Consider the following 18,089-nt stretch of genomic DNA (forward strand, 5'->3'; position numbering starts at 1 on the left):
AGTGAAGACCTGGGACGTTCTTGTACACTATTGTATAAATACTATATACTTAGGCTACACTAAGTTTATAAAAATATTTTTCTTTAATAAATTAATCACAGCTTACTCTAACTTTTAAACTCTGTAAACTTTTAATTTTTTTAACCTTTTAACTGTTTTGCAATAACTTAGGCACATTGTACAGCAATACAAAAATCTTTATATCTTTATTCTATATTAATAGCTCAGAGAAGGAAAACTCTGACTCCAAAAAACCTCCGCTGCCTTGCGGCATACCTCTTCAAGGGAAAGGCTAAGGGAGTAAACCCCGACAGAAAATCCGGAGCCGGAGTCCCTAAGGCGGTTTGACGTTGTAGTCAACACCGGCAACTCCTGCGGCGCACCTGAACCCAAGCTGTATCGACTCCGTCTTTCCCTTGGACCCTTCAGCTGCGAAGAGAGGGGGGGTCTGCTGCATGGGCAACAGCAGACCCTCCATATTACCCTGCCCAGGCTCTGTAGCTTCAGCGTCATCGCAAGATGTCGATTCAACACGGGAGGAGACAGATACCATGTCACTCCCGAGTCGGACTGCACAGCCATTCTCGGCGGTGCAGATAGACTCTTAAGAAGCTACACCATCGTCTCTCGAGACGGACGGCTGCCGACGACGACGATATTAATAGCTGTAAGTAATGCATTCATTATGACATCATGACACTACGCCATCAATAGGTAATAAAAATTTTTGACATCACAACTACAAAGTCACTAGGCAATACAAATGTTTTAGCTCCATTATGATCTAATGGGACCACCTTCATATGTACAGTCCATCGTTGACCAAAACATCCTTAGGCAGTGCATAACTATGTATCTACGACCTGATCTTCTCCCTTAACTCTGCTTAAGCTACCATCTTCCCTCTCTTTCCATGCTTCCACTAGTTATGCAGAATCTTCGGAGACATCCTTAAATCTTCAGTTTCTCTCACACCCACACCTCTAGTGTGTCAGTACATCCTATTGGCATTATCTCCATATTATATCCAGAACCAAGGCTTCTACTGTCCAGTGTGGTCCAGCCTTCCCTCTTATTTGTCTGAATCATTGCAGTAACCTCCTAACTGGTCTCATGTTTCTCCCCTTGTACTTCCACAGATTTTTCAAAATAGCAGCTTTACCAGTCCTGTTAAATCAATTCCTGTGGCTCCTCTGGTCATAACATTTCCATAGCTTTCCCTCTCACCCAAAATAAAAGACTGGGTCCGTAAAACAACTCCAAGGCCTATATCCTAAGCTCCTCCACTGCCTGTCTTACCCAGATCAGTAGCCTTCTAGTATTAGTTTCTCTCCTCACTCCACTTTGTTCTCTAAGTGAACGAGGCGCACTCTTGCCTCATAACCTTTTGTTCTCTCTGCTTCCAGTGTCTAACTCCTTATTGCCACACAGCTTACTTCAAGTCCTTCAGAGCTTTACTCAAATGATGCCATTCCAGTAAGAACATCTCTGACTATCCTTTTGTAAAATGCAGTCTGCATGAACACACTGGTATATGTATTCCCCCTTAACTGCATGATTTTTCTCCATAGCATCAAGGATGATCTAACAAGATATTTTACTTAGTGTGGTTTGTTTTGTTTCACACTAGAAGGCAAGTTCTGTCAAGGCAGAGATTTCTGGTTGTTTTGTTAATTGCTGAATCCTCAGTTTCTGCAACAGTGCCTGACACATAGTAAACAATAAGTATATATATATGTGTGTGTGTATATATATATATATAATCTTTTTTTAATGATTTAATAATTGACTTTTTTTTTGACATCTCTTTAAAATTCTAGGTTTTTAGATAATTTTGTTTTTATCGTTAAATAGGATATCCAAATTATCTCATAAGGAAGTTTATGTTCGGCTTTCCAGAAAATTGGAAAGAACACATTGATAATTTTCTAGAACAATTAAGGTAAAGTACTTTTTAACTTTTCAAAAAAACAACTTTATTGAGGCATAATTTATATTTGATAAAATGTACCCATTTTAAGTATACAAGTTAATGAGCTTTTAAAAATGTATATACTCATATAACCAATGTAAAATGGTTTTAATTTCTTTTTATGGAAATGCTAATTTTGATGCTCTCTTTCATCTTAGACTTTTAGAAGGCAGTAATACTTTACTAGAATTTCTGTCATATGGAATAAATCTAAAAGGAAAATAAAAGCTTGGGCATTTCAAGGAGTAGTCCTTAATCTACCCTTTAAGAGTCAACCAGCTGTTAAATAGGAGTCTGAATGAAGTTCTTGGTCTTTTTTTCTTTCATTCATTCCCTTTGTAGTTATTGTGTTGGCATGGGGAAAGCAAAGAAGAATTTGATTAATTCTTGCCCTTAAGGAACTCATAGGGGATGGAGTGATATAAGTTTATTAATCACAGTGCAATGTAATAAGTTATAACAGGGATTGGCATTTGTCTGTGAAGATCCAGATAGTAAGTGTTTTTATGAGCATGCTTCTTCTATCACAACTACTCGATTCTTTGTAGAGGAAAAGCAACCATAGACAGTACTTAAATGAATGAATGTGGCTATGTTGCAGTAAACTTTTATTTTAAAAAAATAAGCAACTGAGGCCCTGGCCAGGTAACTCAGTTGGTTAGAGCATTGTCCCAATATGTTGAGGTTGCGGGTTTGATTCCCAGTCAGGGCATGTAAAATCAACCAGTGGATGCGTAAAGATGTGGATCGACAAATCAATCAATCTCAATCTCTCTCTCTCTCTCTCTCTCTCTCTCTCTCTCTCTCTCTCTCTCTCTCCCTCCCCTCTCTCTCCCCCCTCATACCCCTTCCATCCCTCACTCCCACCCTCCCTCTTCTTTTTGCTCTCTAAAAGTAAATAAATAAATAAATAAATAACAATAAGCAACTGACAGGATTTGTCTTGTAATTTTCTTATAATATCAGCTTAAGGAGAAAATACAAAAGCAAAGAGTAGGAAGCACTTAAGAGGTTATATTGGAATCTTTTGACTTAAGATATTGTATTTGAGTTTTTTGTGGGAGAAGATGTGGAAGCATGAAGGCTTACGTAATGTAAGATTAAAGGTAATCTTTACTGCAGGGAAGGAAACTTCACCTTTTTTTCTTTTTTCTTTTTTAATAGCTATAGGATTATTGTTAGGGTTAGTGTTAAAGGTTAGGTTAAGGTTTGGGTTGAGTTTAAAATTAGGGTTAAAATTAGCTTTAGGATTAGGTATAGGGTTAGGGTTAAAATGTTTAGGATTAGTGTTAGTCTTTGGTTTAGGGTTAGGTTTAAAAACTAGGGGTAGGGCTAGTTTTAATTAAGGTTAGGTATAATGTTTGGAGTTGGGCTTAGGGTTAGGTTTAGAATTAGAGTAAACTTTATGGGGAGATTTAGGGTAAGGGTTAGAATTAGGTTTAAAATTAGGAACAATGGTAGGATTAGAGTTATGGCCAGGGTTGGTATGTTATAGTTAGGGTTAGTGTTATGTAGGGTTGAGGTTAGGTATAGGAGAGTTTGTTTATTTGTGGGTTTATTTTTTTGTTTTTGTTTTTTTGAGAACCAAGTTTGGAGGAAAAACATTGTATATTTTTAGGGCTTGTGAAAAGAAAAAAGCCAGACAAAAACAGAAAAATGGAAGATTTGACCCTGGCATAGGAGAGTCAATGAAAAATGACCCAGGAGAAAACCAAACAGATGTCCATCAAAGAACCAGCATCATTTCTGACCTTGATTGTAATCATTTGGGTATGTGTGCTCTTTTCTTCTCTGTTGGTATAAGTGGTATGTTGTTACATGAGCCCCACATTGTTTGTTTACAGTGCATATAGTATTGAGTTCTCATAATGTCCTAAAATTTCTGCTTTTCCACTACTTGAGGAGAAACTGCAAAGCAGATAACTCACAGTCAACATTCAGCTTACGTCATTAAATATTATCTTTTAATTAATCAGACTGCCAAGAACACTGATAAACATATCAGTAAAAGATCATTGTTTTTTCAGTTTCCTAGACCCAAGGTCTTTAGACTGCCAGCCTACCCTCAAACCTATATTAAAAATGCCTATATATGTGTATTAAATTTCATTCCTCTTAATAGACAAAACTAGTTTGCTTTTATGGAGGAAATGGTATGTGTTTCTGAATTGCCATTGCTATAAAGGCAGCTGGCAAAACTGTTCTGTGTCAACTCTTTGCTAAAACTATAATTTTCCTCACATCCTAACCCTCCCCCATCCCCCTCCCCCAAAAATATGAACATGAATTAACTTAACTTTTTTTCTTAATAATAATAGATGAGTAAAAGTTACTAGAATCTGTTGTATAAATTTCTGCTGATTCTACCATGACCTGTAACAAAGAGCTTTCCAGAACTTCAAGAGTTCAGGATTGCTTCTACCAAAAACATGGTACCATACTGGATATGTCAGTCCTCCACCTCACGGTACCCCACTTCCCTGTGTCTGTAGCACCCCACCCTTTTGAAATTTTGCTTATCCTTTCCAGTACAAAGGAATGGATTAAATTTGCAGATGGCTGCTTGCTCAGAACTAGCAAAAATTTACGCTTTAGTGTTACTCCAGTTCCTTTTTACCCCTTCCTCATTTTATCAAAAGTCATCCTATTGCCTGTAAGTTAGACATATTGCTTATTGTCATTGCTAGACCACCTGCAGTATTCTGAGTTCTGGGGCTACAGCAATTGCTATATATTTTTTAGTCTTAGATCTTAACATCTCTCTACTGCATCCATCCTTTCTCTTAGAGCAGTGTTTTTCAGGAATTTTCCTAAATTGTGAATGTTACTGGTAAAATGTTTAAGGATATAAATACAAAATACTAAAGTTTGGTAAACTATTTTATATGCCAGCTGTGTCCATAGGAAAATCACTCAACAAATATTTCTAAAGCACATTACATGAGCCTTGATCCATGTTAGCTGTTATCTACCTAGAGGTGAGTAAGGTGAGATGCCTCCCCTTTGGGAAGCTCAAGTTAGGGGCAGATATTATTGTCTTCTGTTTTGGATATATCGTTTTTCTAGTGTGATTTGTTAGATCTTTGTTTTTTGAAAGACATTATGTGTCATATTACATAAGTTATGTTGAGTGGTGGTGGTTAGTGCTGTTATTGTACTTATTATCATTATTGTTACACTTTTCATGAGAAAAACCACTGAAATAGAACAAAATCACGTCTAACATTAGACAACTAAAGTTATGCAAAGGCACCAACCAATGATAACTTATGACGGTGTGACAGTCAGTGTGTATTTTAGTGATTTACCTAAAATGTGACTTTGCATATTTACTGCTATAATCTATATGTCAGCATTGCTATTACTCTGTCTTTGTTATTATACTTAACCAGAGTATATTATAAATGATCTATTAAAATGTCAGCATCCTTAACTATACTGTAATAATCTCAAGAGCAAAGACCATCTATTATATGTTTTCAAGTATGGCTTCTAGAATACTAAAAATGTTTTCCTAGTTTTATGCGTCCTTTTTAATTTACCTAGAATTTCAGCTCAATAACTGTTAAACCTATATTGTATACTATATAATTTGGTTTTGCTTAAAGTTTTAATTAGCATGAACTTAGTTATACATTGGTGTATATAAACTAATTGAAACATAAGAATTCAATATGCATGAAGAGATATAAGGGAAATAGTTACTAGCTTTCTGTTTGATATGGAGTTAGGATGAACAGGAATTTGTATTTACAAAATAGTTTAACGTTTCTATTTTTGCCTTTAGATGTGACGAAGGAGATCCAAAATAGATAGTATGAATAATATGGTTATTCTTTCTTTTTTAAAAAGAGAATAAAAGTGATTTGAACAAAACATCTCCCTATACAGAGTGATTCTGTTAAATAAAACTGTTTTATATCATAATCAAATTTAACAAATATTTATGACATTGGATTAGACAGACTTTTTACGAAGTAAATTCTTTAATGTTGAAAGACAACTTATCCTTTATATAATCATTTACTGAAATCTCCATCTTTATACTCATAGAACTGAAAAATAATAAGCACAGTAAGTTGCCAGGAGCTACAGAATTAAACATTTGCCAGAGTTATCACCAAAATAAGCCACCATTAAGGTTCCCAGAAGACCAAATAAATAATACTGTTCAAAATGGAGGAGAATATGACTTATCTAATCAGGTAAGCTTTTACTGTACTTGGGTGAAGTGATACTACTGAAAAGGTTCAGGACAAAATCGGAAATTACAGGTTCTGTTTGTTAAGTATCACTTTTCAGTTTTGACACTGAAGCTAAATGTCTTGTAATTTTTTTTCCCTGTGTCTCATTGGAAAAGTATAGGCAACAATAACAAAAGTTTTAGCTCGTAAGAGGAAGCCTTAAATACAGTATACATGTTTATACATATGTAACCCCTTTCTAAATGGCATTATTAAATCAGTAAAGGAAACATGTGAGAATGTTGATACCCACATGGTGCTCCCAAAGATTGAGCTCTGAATGCCTCCATGAATGAAATTTGTATGCTTGATTCAATGCCATAAAAATTCTTGAGGTCATGTTTATAGGTAGTACCTGTTATACTAAAAAGTTATCTCTTTACTTTGAAGGAATTGATTGAAAAAAAAGAATATAAAAAGTTGTCTTCAAAGAAACTCAAAAATTGTGAAAGAAAAACAAAAGAAAAGATAATTAAAAGTCAGAAGCAAGGTAATATATTTATTGCTTTTGTAATAAATAGAAAACTATTTGAAATGTTTAATATATTAAAAGTAATCTCATAAATTTTCAAATCTAAAACTATTTCAGTGGTTATAAATGTTTGGTGTTATTTTTTCACAGAAGATGATTTATATAATAAAATAATTCATTACTTTAAATACTAGATTCACTTATAGGTTTGCCTCCTTTAATCCAGGTATCTTTAAATAATTTTGTTTAAAACAAAATAGATATCATTTTAAATATGCATCTCATGTGTTTAAAGTCTGAATCCTTTCATAAAATTGGTGATAAACCATAATTTAGTTTTCTGTAAGTGTGGATTTCAGGGTGATTTCATTGAAATCCTGCATACCAGAATGTATAGAACCTTTTCTCTATGCATTAGCAAGTTTGTAATTTCATGTTGAGTTAACTCCATCAGCTTAATAGCATTTTTTTCTATTTTATTTCAAGTGTGTAAAAAAGTAAAGAGGATAGCAATACTTAGATTACCAAGTTCATATGACTTAGGTAAAAGTATAGACTGAATCTTTATTCAAGTTATTTAGTGAAATTAATAAAACTGTTTTGCTCAAAATTAGAAAGTTTGCAATTGAGCATTTGAATCATATTTTTGTTAATAATTAGAAAACGCTTTACTCATAATGTGAAGATAAATGATTCTATTAAGAAGTCATGTAGAGTAACAATATAATCAATAAAATATACTTAAAAAATAAAAATAAATCAACAAACAAAAGAAGTCATATAGAAACTTCTTATTTCGATTAGTACCACCTCATGGATAATATTTAGAAGCTTCTTTTCCTTTTGTCATACATCAAATGTCACATTATATGTGTAGGTTGTTGACAGTATGCCACTGTGATGATTGGTTTGATCATTTGCAATTTTTTTCTATTTGTAACTACAATTGGAAAATTTAAAGTCAGAAATTAATTTGGCTTCTGGTGTTTTAAGTTTTAGATTTGAGAATTTCTCTTTTTAATTTGCTTTAACTAGTGACATGGTATAATAAAGACTCGTAAGTTCCTATTTTGGTTGTTATGCCATGATGATTTTTAGAGGTTTTAGGGATTCAACAGAAGAGTATCTTCATGGCTACTGTCAGGGATGAGAATGAGACCATGCAAATGGAGTTCCATGTTCTCCTAATTCCCTCCTTAACTAATACAGCTTCTGTTTCATATATTACATGCCTAGAAAGGTTTGAACAACCCTATTGGTTTTCTTATGTCTTTTAAATACTTTAGCTCCAAAGAGTTGATTTAACAAATACTTATTGAGCATCTGCTGTATCGGTGAAAGACTCTGAACTAGCTCCAGCCAAAAAAATCCAAAAATGAAGACAAATAATTAAGTATTTTTTTTTCCAATCTAGCTGAAAGATAAGTGTAATTATATGCAGGGCCCATTGTCAGACATGGCATTATTTTAAATTATTCTGGAAATTTGAAAGAGCTTTCATTCAGTTGAGGTAATCAGGATAAAGTTTGTGAACTAGAATAGAATTAAAGCAGTTAGTGATTTGGTTTGTAAATAAATGATTGAAGGAAACTTTCCAAGTCGAGTGAAGGTTGAGAATTTTAAAAATTTGAAAAACGATGGTCTCACTGACATAGAATATTTTTCAGATGTGAGTACAATAAGAGTTTAGAAGTATATTGAAGGCCAGGTAGAAGAGCTTATGTGCACATCAAGTAGGCTGTGAAAAGTTATGGACAAGTTGGTATAGAATATAGTGTGTTTACAGTTGAAGGGGCAGTGATATAAACAGATCCGTGCTTCAGGCAGATTAATATGACAGTAGTGTGGACACTGGAGTTTATGGGAAAAAACAGTATATTTTATTTTTGAAAATAATTTTTCTATATTTTGTTTGTAGCTGATTTAAGATTTTAATCTTTGGTTTTGTTTTATGAAATTAAAGAGCAAACCGAAGAATCGAATGTATCCATTGATATTATCATCTCAAGGAAATCACCTTTTTCAGGCAAAGAAGCGAAATACATGGCTGCTAATCAGAAGGAAGCTTATGTTGTAGTAACACCACTTAAATCTAAAACTGTGATAGAGCAAAAATGCATGAAGTATAATGTGTCTTCTGGTACCATTAAAGCAGTAACAGAATTTATAGTCCCAAAGCTTCAAAAAGAAAGTGAGTCAGACTTTAATGAAACTACACATCCCATCAGTAAGCCCGGAAAGACTTTCAAAAATGCATTTGAGTATGGTGTGAGTCATGAAAGTGGAAACAAGGAAGACAGTATTGAACGTGATATACTCACCGTCAACCAGAAAATAAAAATACCCAGTTCTAAAAAGAAACAAACAGTCACTTCTGACTTTAAGAAAAATATGACGTTTTCAAAATTGAAGACAATTGAAAATCAAGAAACTATGTCATTTTATAACCATCAGTCGTCGGATTTGTCTGCTGACAAGAGTGAAACAGAAGAGGAAATTAGAACAAAAGCTGGGGATGTTAAGGAAACCAAAGCAAGAAATACCAAAGAAATACTAGTTCACCAGAGAAAAAGCAGAAGGAATAACACAGGAAAAATCCCAGTGATTTCTGAATCTGAAGATGAAGAAAGTGAAAATGAATTTCATATAAAGAAAAAGAAAGCAAGGTGTTCTGCTAAAAAAAATATTCAGGATTCTGGTATTAGGAGTGAGTTTCCAGTTACTGACACAACGAGACCTGAGAAAATGAAGAGCTATTCCTTAGAATGTTTACCTAGTTTAATTCAGGATGAAGAATGGAATGAGAAGGAAATACAGAAGCTTCATTGGTAAGTAATTAGATTTGATTCTGAAATATCTAGAGAGGCCACAAAATAGTTGAAGACATAAAGAACTCCAATGAGGGACTAATTTAATGATTTCTAACATTAAAATGGAATATGTAATCCAGAAACACATGGAGAGAAATTACAATTTATACAAAGAATGAAGGGAAAATATAGATAACTGCCATCTAGATGGTACTTTGTGGCAATCTACATAGCCTACATATGAGGAAAGTAAGTGAACTTTTCTTTTTGTTCCCATTTAATATTTCAAACACACCCCTCCCCTCACCCACATATCCACCAAAGAAAGGTAACTCTGTGAGGGGATGGATGTGTTAATTGGATTGTGGTGATTTCACAGTGTTTGTGTGTGTGTGTGTGTGTATTAAATGATCATGTGTAGACTTTAAATATATATAATTTCACTTGTTGATTATACCTCAGTAAAGCTGGGAAAAATATTTCAACACAGTTACACAATTTAAGAAGTATTTTATAATTAAATTTATCATTATAAAACCTTCAAACTTAAAGACTTTAATAGCCCCACCCTCACCACCACCACCCCATTTATCAAGAAGAAAATAGTCTCAAAGGTTTCCAAAGTTTCATAGTTAGTGCTGCTGATGAGAACTGGATTTGTCTACATAGACCTGACAAGCAGTATCAGCAGTCTACTAGTATTACAAGCCAGAACATAGTTGAGCAGTGAAGAGTGAATAGGAGAATAAAGGCAACTTAGGTGGAGAGCACAAAAAATTTTGCAGTGGTGGGCAACAGAAAAATGCATAGGTAGTAGAAGAGAGTGTGAAGATAAGGGAAGACCTATGTTTGGTTGCTTGCCTAATTTTTAAAATGGGTCATGCTGTAGTATGGTGGTTTGCTGATGGAAATGATCTAGTAGAAGGAAAGGAAGATACGATTGTTAAAAGAGATAAGGATAGCCCTGAACTGCGTGGCTTAATTGGTTAGGGATTGTCCCGCAAAGCGAAAGGTCACCAGTTCAATTCCTGGTCAGGGCACATGCCTGGATTGCGGGACAGTCCCCAGTTGGTCAGGGTGTGTACAAAAAGCAACCGATGGATGTTTCTCACATCAGTGTTTCTGTGTACCCTCTTTCTCCCTCCCTTCCCTCTCTCTAAAAATGAACAAATAAAATCTTTTAAAAAGAGAGAGAGAGGAAGAACAAAGGAACATACCACAGAGTTCCACTCCCTTGGGTACCCCGAACCTCATAACATTTAGAATTCATTTTCAGATCTGCCTTGTTGAAATTCTCCTCTTAACACATCTCTATGCCACTGTATGTACTCTTTCTTTTTTAGTTGCCTAAATGTTCCTGCTCTTTCTTCAGGCAGAGAAGGTAATCTTCATTCTTATTCTCCAGAGGTTTTGGTTTGGCTGTTTTTTTTCCTCAGGAATTTTTCCTCCCAAAATTCTAATTTCCTTCTTCATGTAGGGCCTTCCAAATCTGTCTTTGGTCCTGAATTCTTACATTTGGGTTTGTATTTACCATTGCTTGCTGGAAATCTGTATATAAGTCTCACCTACGTCTCTAAATATATCAAAAGCCACTTATTTCCGCATTTGTACACTTTGCCTGACATTTTTATTTCTGAAAATGTAATTCTTTCAGTCAACTACGTTTGAACTCTATCATTATTGAGTTTTTAAAACGATTAGCTCCCAAGGAGCTATAGATTCTTCCACAGGGTCATTCCATCTCTACTCTTTTTCTCGAGACTACTCTTTTTCAGATCTTGAATGCCTTCTGCCTAAACTATGGAAGTAGCTTTGTATTTGTACTTTGTTCTTTTCACCTGTGTAATCTGTTTTATACATCTCCAGATTAGTCTGAATGTGTAGTTGTGGTTCTGACAGATCAAAAACCTTCGTTGCATTCTTACCTCCAAATTATATGGAGATTCTTCTCTTGCAGTACAGCATGCAATATATTGACCTCAGTTACCCGTTCCAGATTATCCCCCATAATTTTCTTATAATAAAAGGTTCTCAACCTTTGCTGTATATTTAGATCATCTAAGGAGATTTTTTAATGCTTGAGCTGCAGAGATTCCAGTTCCCAGTGAAATGGAGTAAACATACTCCATGCTATTGCTTCTATTATGCAGCTATAAAGCCTGGACAGAATGCACACAGCAGCTTTTTGTTGACTTAGGAAGATAAATAGTAGTAAGTCAATTGGAAAAGACTAAAATTTAAGTACTACCAAACTGGCAGTGAATTTCCAGTTTTTCTCCGATATCCCCTAAGCTAAACTCAAGGCTGCCTAACACCCGGAAGTGGGCACTGGGGCACGACAAAGGCTTAAGAGAAGTCCTCCAGTTCTGGCTTGAAGAGCAGGAGAGGGGACTAACACTCAGAAACAGTAGAGGAAATGCCCCGGTTCTCTTTCTTTTTCTCCTTTCTCTTATACCCCAGTTCCGTGCAGTCCTGCAGGGATGAAAATCACAGCAGCAAATGGGGCCCACACATACCTAAAACTGAAAGTGAGGAACCTTCCTCTCCAATCAGAGAAGTAGAGATTTCAAGAGGGTAGGGCAAACCGTGTTGTTTTTCTGTTCTCCTCTGCTTTGCACTGGAGAAGAGTGCAATTGTAAGAAGTGTGCAGCAAAGCCAGGTAACAAAAGGCACCAACTTTTTGCCAGAGAACCAAAAACAGGAACCCTAAGGAACCTGTTGCAGAGAAGGAGGAGCTAGCTAAAAACCCTAAGAGGCTGTTAATAAATTTTGGGCTCACCCTTGAGAAAGGTGGAGTGGCTATACTATTACCTATGAAAGATTTCAATAAGAAGAAAATAATCAGGAATAAAGAAGCACTTTACTAAATAATAAGTGTCAGTTCACCAAGAAGATGTGACAATCCTCCATGTGTATGCACTTAACAACAAAACCTCAAAATACATGAGTCAAAATCTGACAACTAAAAGGAAAGGACAGAACCGGAAATATAAGCAAGTCCACAATTATAGTGGGGGACTTCAATGCTTTTCTTTTAGTAGTGGAAAGAACTAGTAGACGGAAAATTACCAAGGATATTGACAAACTGAATAATACCATCAACCACCTATTTAATAGATGTTTATGGAATAGTCCCCCCAATAATGGGGGTGTGGGAGGAATAGGTTATTTCCAAGGGTAGGTGGATCATTCATCAAGATAGAACATGTTTATTAGGTCATAAAACAACTCTTGAAATAGCTGACATAAAAAAATAAGTGAAGTAACTGACATCACCCTGGCCAGGTGGCTCAGTTGGAGTGTTGTCCCGTACACCAAAACATTGCAGTTCGACCCCTGGTCAGGGCACATACCTAGGCTGCAAGTTCAATCCCCAGTCACCAATCAGTGCTTCTCATCAATGTTTTTCTTTCTCCCTTCCTCTCTCTAAAATCTATAAACATATCCTCAGGTGAAGGTTTAAGTCAATAAAATAGCTGATGTCATACAAAGTGTGTTTTCTGACCGTAATTGAATTAAACTACAAATCAGGAAATTTTCCAAGTGATTGAAAATTAAATAACACTGTACAAATCTACGGGTCAAAAAAGCAGTTTTAAGGGACAGTATTCTAAACAGAACAAAAATGAAAATACATCAAAATTTGCAATGTAAGCCCAGTTCATAACTTTATAGGGTAGTTTTACTGAGTTCACCTCTCTTCCTGATTTCCATAGTACTTTCTGCATAAATTAATTTGGAACATTTTTGATGAATGGACTACCGAGTAATGAAACAGAAGAACTATTGATACTTGTTATATCTTGAATGAATTTCAAAGGCATTATGCTGAGTGAAAAAAAGCCAGCACAAGAGGTTATATGCTATATGCTCCCATTTATATGGAATCCCGAAAGATACAACTAAAAAGAAAATAGATCAGGGACTGGCAGTTATTATAGTGGTGGATGACAACAAATGGGTAGATAGCACTAGGGATTTTTTCCAGAGCTCTGACCTGCAGCCATTCCTTGTAATTTACCATACTATAAACATAAGCTATAGTATCTTTCATTCCTTAAGTATATGTCTTGTTTCCTCATCTTCATTTCTTTGCCAGTATAGTTGCCTCATTTTCACCTGTTATGTTTTTAATCCATCAAACTATTTCACATCACCTCCTCCTTGTAACCCTTCCTTGTCATCTATTCCTACCACCGACTCAGATATAATGCCTATTTCTCAAAAATACGACATATTGCCACCCATGACCTACTAAATCTTCAGGTATAGAGTCTATGAATTTGTTTATTTTACTTTGCTTTTTGCTTGCTTGCATTTTTGCTGCAAGCTCCTCAGGTGATTCTTAGTTGCAGCCCACCTCTTTGTATGCCACATCATGCTTAATTACTGTAAGAAGTTTATGAGAATGTGTTTCAGGGAAATCTGACTTAACTCAGACAGATACTTGAACTATGATCTGAAGGATAGACAAGAATTATTTAAGCCTAAGACTTGTAAGTTCATTTTGACTAGGACAGTATATAAAAGAAAGGAAGAATATATTTAGAAATATTAAAAGAAGGCCAATGACTTGAGTACAGGATGAGACTGGACAATCAGGCAAGGAACAATGTAGATTGCATTAAGTGTTTTGGTTTTTATGTTAATAATGAAATGAGTTTTAGGTAGGACTGGAGTGATATGACTAAATTTGCTTTTTAAAATTATCTGGGAGGAGACATGTTAATTACAGACTAGTTTCTTATTAAATGCATGGAATATTTTTATTTTGAGAAAAGAATCTTTTTAGGCAGTTCTAGACTTGAGAATTAGCTATGTACACAAATAGGGAAGCTTGAGCCCCCAACTGTATTGTTCAATTTTAGAACACATGTGGAGTCATTAATTACGCAAAAGAGTAGATCATTCATTAACAGCATTTAATACCCATAATTATTTGTTTTCCTTTTCTGTATGGAGTGAATGGTATTCTATAGTTAGCTGGTACCTGTTCACAAGCACCGATTTCTTAAATTTTCAGGAATCCTACAAATTTATTGTTTAATGGTCATTAAAAATTTAAAATTTTATTAAAAACAATAATGCTCTAAACTAATCACTTCCTAGTTATTTTAGAACACTTTATTATTATGTATATCCTTAAGTTTCTTTACATCTATTGCACCTCTATAGAAATTCTATATAATGGTGTGCCATGGCACATTTCTAATTCCTCATTCAGTGACATCATGTCGGTAGGTTGAAATGAGCCACATTAGGGGTATGTACAATATGGAAATTCTCAAACACTGCAAGGAAGGACTTTTTAACCCCAGAGAGTTGGTTGTTAAAAATTTATCAGTATAACACTGTACAGGTTAATTGGTGAGTTAAATAAATCTTTACTGGCTGAACTGTCTAACTACAATATATAAAATCTTGGGGGAGTGGTGGTATAGTATAATAATATGTGTACCAAGTTATAAATAATTATTTACAAATGGACTTTCAGAATGTAACTCATTTGTTAAATTGAAGAACTATCTTATATTGACTTAGCTTCTTTCTATTTCAATTTTCATTTCCCTCAAGTATTTTAAAATACTCTGTTCTGTACAATATAATACTATAATAAAAGCAAAAATAATACTTTTTAATGAGTTTATAACCTGGAATATGTATATGATCTAAGAGCTCATCTTCCAATACATTTTAAACCAGTAATATTTGAGCAATAATGTAGAAAACTTAGTCATGCTAGAGTACCCCAAAAGATAAAATCATTGATTAGTTGGACTTAGGAAAAAATGTTTTAAGACTAGAGATGATTTTTCAGGTTAGATTACAACAAAATAGAATACATCTACTAGATATGTTAAATTACATCTTCATATTTTAAGCCCTAGAGTAAGTGACTGAGTATAGGGAATAGTATCTTCTTTCCAAATAGTTACCTATAGAATGATTTTGGTAAGATTCCTTTAGCTCAGTAAATCTTGTTGATTTAGTGGTATGCATTCAGGAGGTTATTTTTATTTATTTGCATTTCTTATTCCTTAACTGGTTTTGGTCTTCCATAGTGCTTTTGCATCTCTTCCTAAGCACAAACCTGGGTTCTGGTCAGATGTAGCTATGGCTGTAGGTTCTCGTTCTGCTGAAGAATGCCAGAGGAAATACGTGGAAGACTCCCAAGGAAATGGATTCCAGAAACATGTCACTAAGAAAAAGCCAGTCAATCCCAAAAGCCAAGAAAATGGTAACCTTTGAAGAAAATAGTTTTTCCTAATTCTGAGTATCAATTTCTGATCACTCAGTAGGTGTGTTTTATATTTACCCATGTGTCTTATGCATGTTTTCTTACAATTTTAAAGCTAGAAAGAACTCCAGAGCTCAGCTGTTTACTTTTGAAATCTTACCTAGTTAATTCCGTCAATATTAGCTTTAGCAGCCTTGTGCTTTGAGTTTGTTCTAGTTGGATCCAGAGATTGTATTATCTGGATTATTGTTTTAGGGGTCTAATTTAATTTGAGGTCACTTGGGTAGGGTCCTCTAGTAACTCATAAGAAAACTCAGAATAAATTTAGTTTTCATGGCCCCTAGGAGCACACACTTCTGCCCAAGGTTTGTGCCAGAGAAGTCCTATACTAAATTTTAGGGAGTATCCAATATCCCTCCCCTAATTCAATGAGGTTTATATTTTAGCAAAATCAATAAAGTAGTTATTAGTATGAGGAATGTGGGAGGTAACCTTTCTCATGAGATAAAGACCTTTTCAACCATACCTTGCTTAATTTTATATGTATTTTATTCATGAGTATCTTTCGGGCTAATCATATTGCACCAAGCCCAGTACAGAAAGGATCACTTGCTTTATAGGAAACTTACAAATACTGATAATAGAGGCTGAGTTTACTTAATCTGAATACACAATTTAGATTTTACCAAGTTTGTTAACTTGAGAACAGTTACTCCGAAATTCTTACCAAAATGTTTTGCTGACTCTTAAGGCAAAATAGGTGATACGAATCAGGAGCAAACTATTAAGATAACTGCCAGAGTGGGAACTCTTAAAAGGAAGCAGCAGATGAGGGATTTTCTGGAACAGTTGCCAAAAGATGACCATGATGATTTTTTCAGTACAACACCTTTAAAGAATCAGAGAGTACTGGTAAGAGTCTTGAATGCATGAAATCATTGTTTTCTTTATATTGACTTTTATATCTTTTATTTTTATATATGGTTCATGTTCATCCCTAATATTTAGGCCAAGGATTGATAGTCTCAACAGTTGTGACTAAGTGTAATATAGGAAGCAGTCTGCCAGTATATGCCATTCTCATCAATATCCAGAGTCTGCCCTTCAATGGGTTCACAGGTAATGCTTGTAGAACCAAATAGAAAACCCAGGAAGAGGCCTAACGTATATATTTAAAACTTCATATCCAATGAGGCAAATATTTTTAAAGAAGAAAGGTGACAAGAAAAGATGTTTACCTACTATATAGTAAGTTCAGGGAAGGGGTTAAGTGATAGCATAAGTTGACATATTTGAATGTCTAAAAGAATTTTTGTAGTCTGAAAAATCATATAACTAAAAACTTCATGATTAGAATAAATTATTTGCAACAAATAAAGCCAATAATATTTATTATACGAAGAACTCTTTCAAATGTTACTTGAATATAAAAATCTCAAGATCACAGAAAAAGTTAAAAAAAAAAAAAATATGATCTACGCAGACTAATTACTTAGTAATTTCACCCTTCCTTGTAATGTAAACCATTTTATGCTCAATAATAGTAAAATCTATAAACCAGAAAAAAAGAAGAGTCTGAACGAAGTGGTCATTTTACTTGTAATCAAAGGAAAACAAAGTAAATTATATGTAAATATACCTTCCAAATTACAGAATCTTAAAAAAAAAAAAGTTAAAACATCCACTAACAAAAAGCTATGGAGATGTTGATACAGTCATACGTCAGTTGACGCAGAGTTGAATCATACCATTTGAAAGCATTATGGCAATATACAAAAGCCATAAACATTAATTCTACTCATTGGAGCTTATCCTAAGAAATTCAAAAGAAACCAAAAATCTTTACAAAGGTATTCATTGCAGGTTTATCTTCACAGTGAAAAAGAAAAAAGTGGAATCAATGTATATATCCACTAAGGATATTCTTCATAAACATTGTGAAATACAGTACAAATGTTAAGTGACAATTAGAGACTGTTTCTAGAATTAAATATAAATGTTAAGAATATTAAAATCAAAATAATATAAGAATAGATGGATCTAGATAGCTGGACTACTAAGTGTAAACACTGAAAGTGTTTTTAGTGACCTAGAGTTAAGTAAGGATACTTGTTTCATTTACCCATTTCTTAATATTGTTAAATATTAAATTTTAAAAGGCTACACTGCTTTTTTTTAAGTTCTTTTTTAAAATAATTTATTTATTTATTTTTAGAGAGGGGAGAAAGAAAGAGAGGGAGAGAAACATCACTGTGTAGTTGCCTCTCACTCGCGCCCCCAACTGGGGACCTGACATGCAACCTAGTCATGTGCCCTGACAGGGAATTGAACCAGTAACACTTGGTTCACAGGC

General features: G+C 34.4%; 1 protein-coding gene across 1 annotated transcript in view; it reads left to right on the forward strand.

Annotated features, from left to right (window-relative positions):
• Positions 1–18,089, forward strand: part of MIS18BP1 (MIS18 binding protein 1) — a 66,203-nt gene that overhangs the window by 31,904 nt on the left and 16,210 nt on the right. Inside the window, exons 7-13 of the mRNA XM_090270101.1 lie at positions 1,855–1,942; positions 3,591–3,742; positions 6,026–6,177; positions 6,607–6,706; positions 8,652–9,516; positions 15,561–15,736; positions 16,488–16,648. Of these exons, the coding sequence (XP_090126227.1) occupies positions 1,855–1,942; positions 3,591–3,742; positions 6,026–6,177; positions 6,607–6,706; positions 8,652–9,516; positions 15,561–15,736; positions 16,488–16,648 (1,694 nt within the window). The remainder of the gene's footprint in view (positions 1–1,854; positions 1,943–3,590; positions 3,743–6,025; positions 6,178–6,606; positions 6,707–8,651; positions 9,517–15,560; positions 15,737–16,487; positions 16,649–18,089) is intronic.

Source organism: Furipterus horrens, unplaced genomic scaffold (genome assembly GCF_987537825.1).
Source record: "Furipterus horrens unplaced genomic scaffold, mFurHor1.1.pri manual_scaffold_3, whole genome shotgun sequence".
NCBI lineage: Eukaryota > Metazoa > Chordata > Mammalia > Chiroptera > Furipteridae > Furipterus > Furipterus horrens.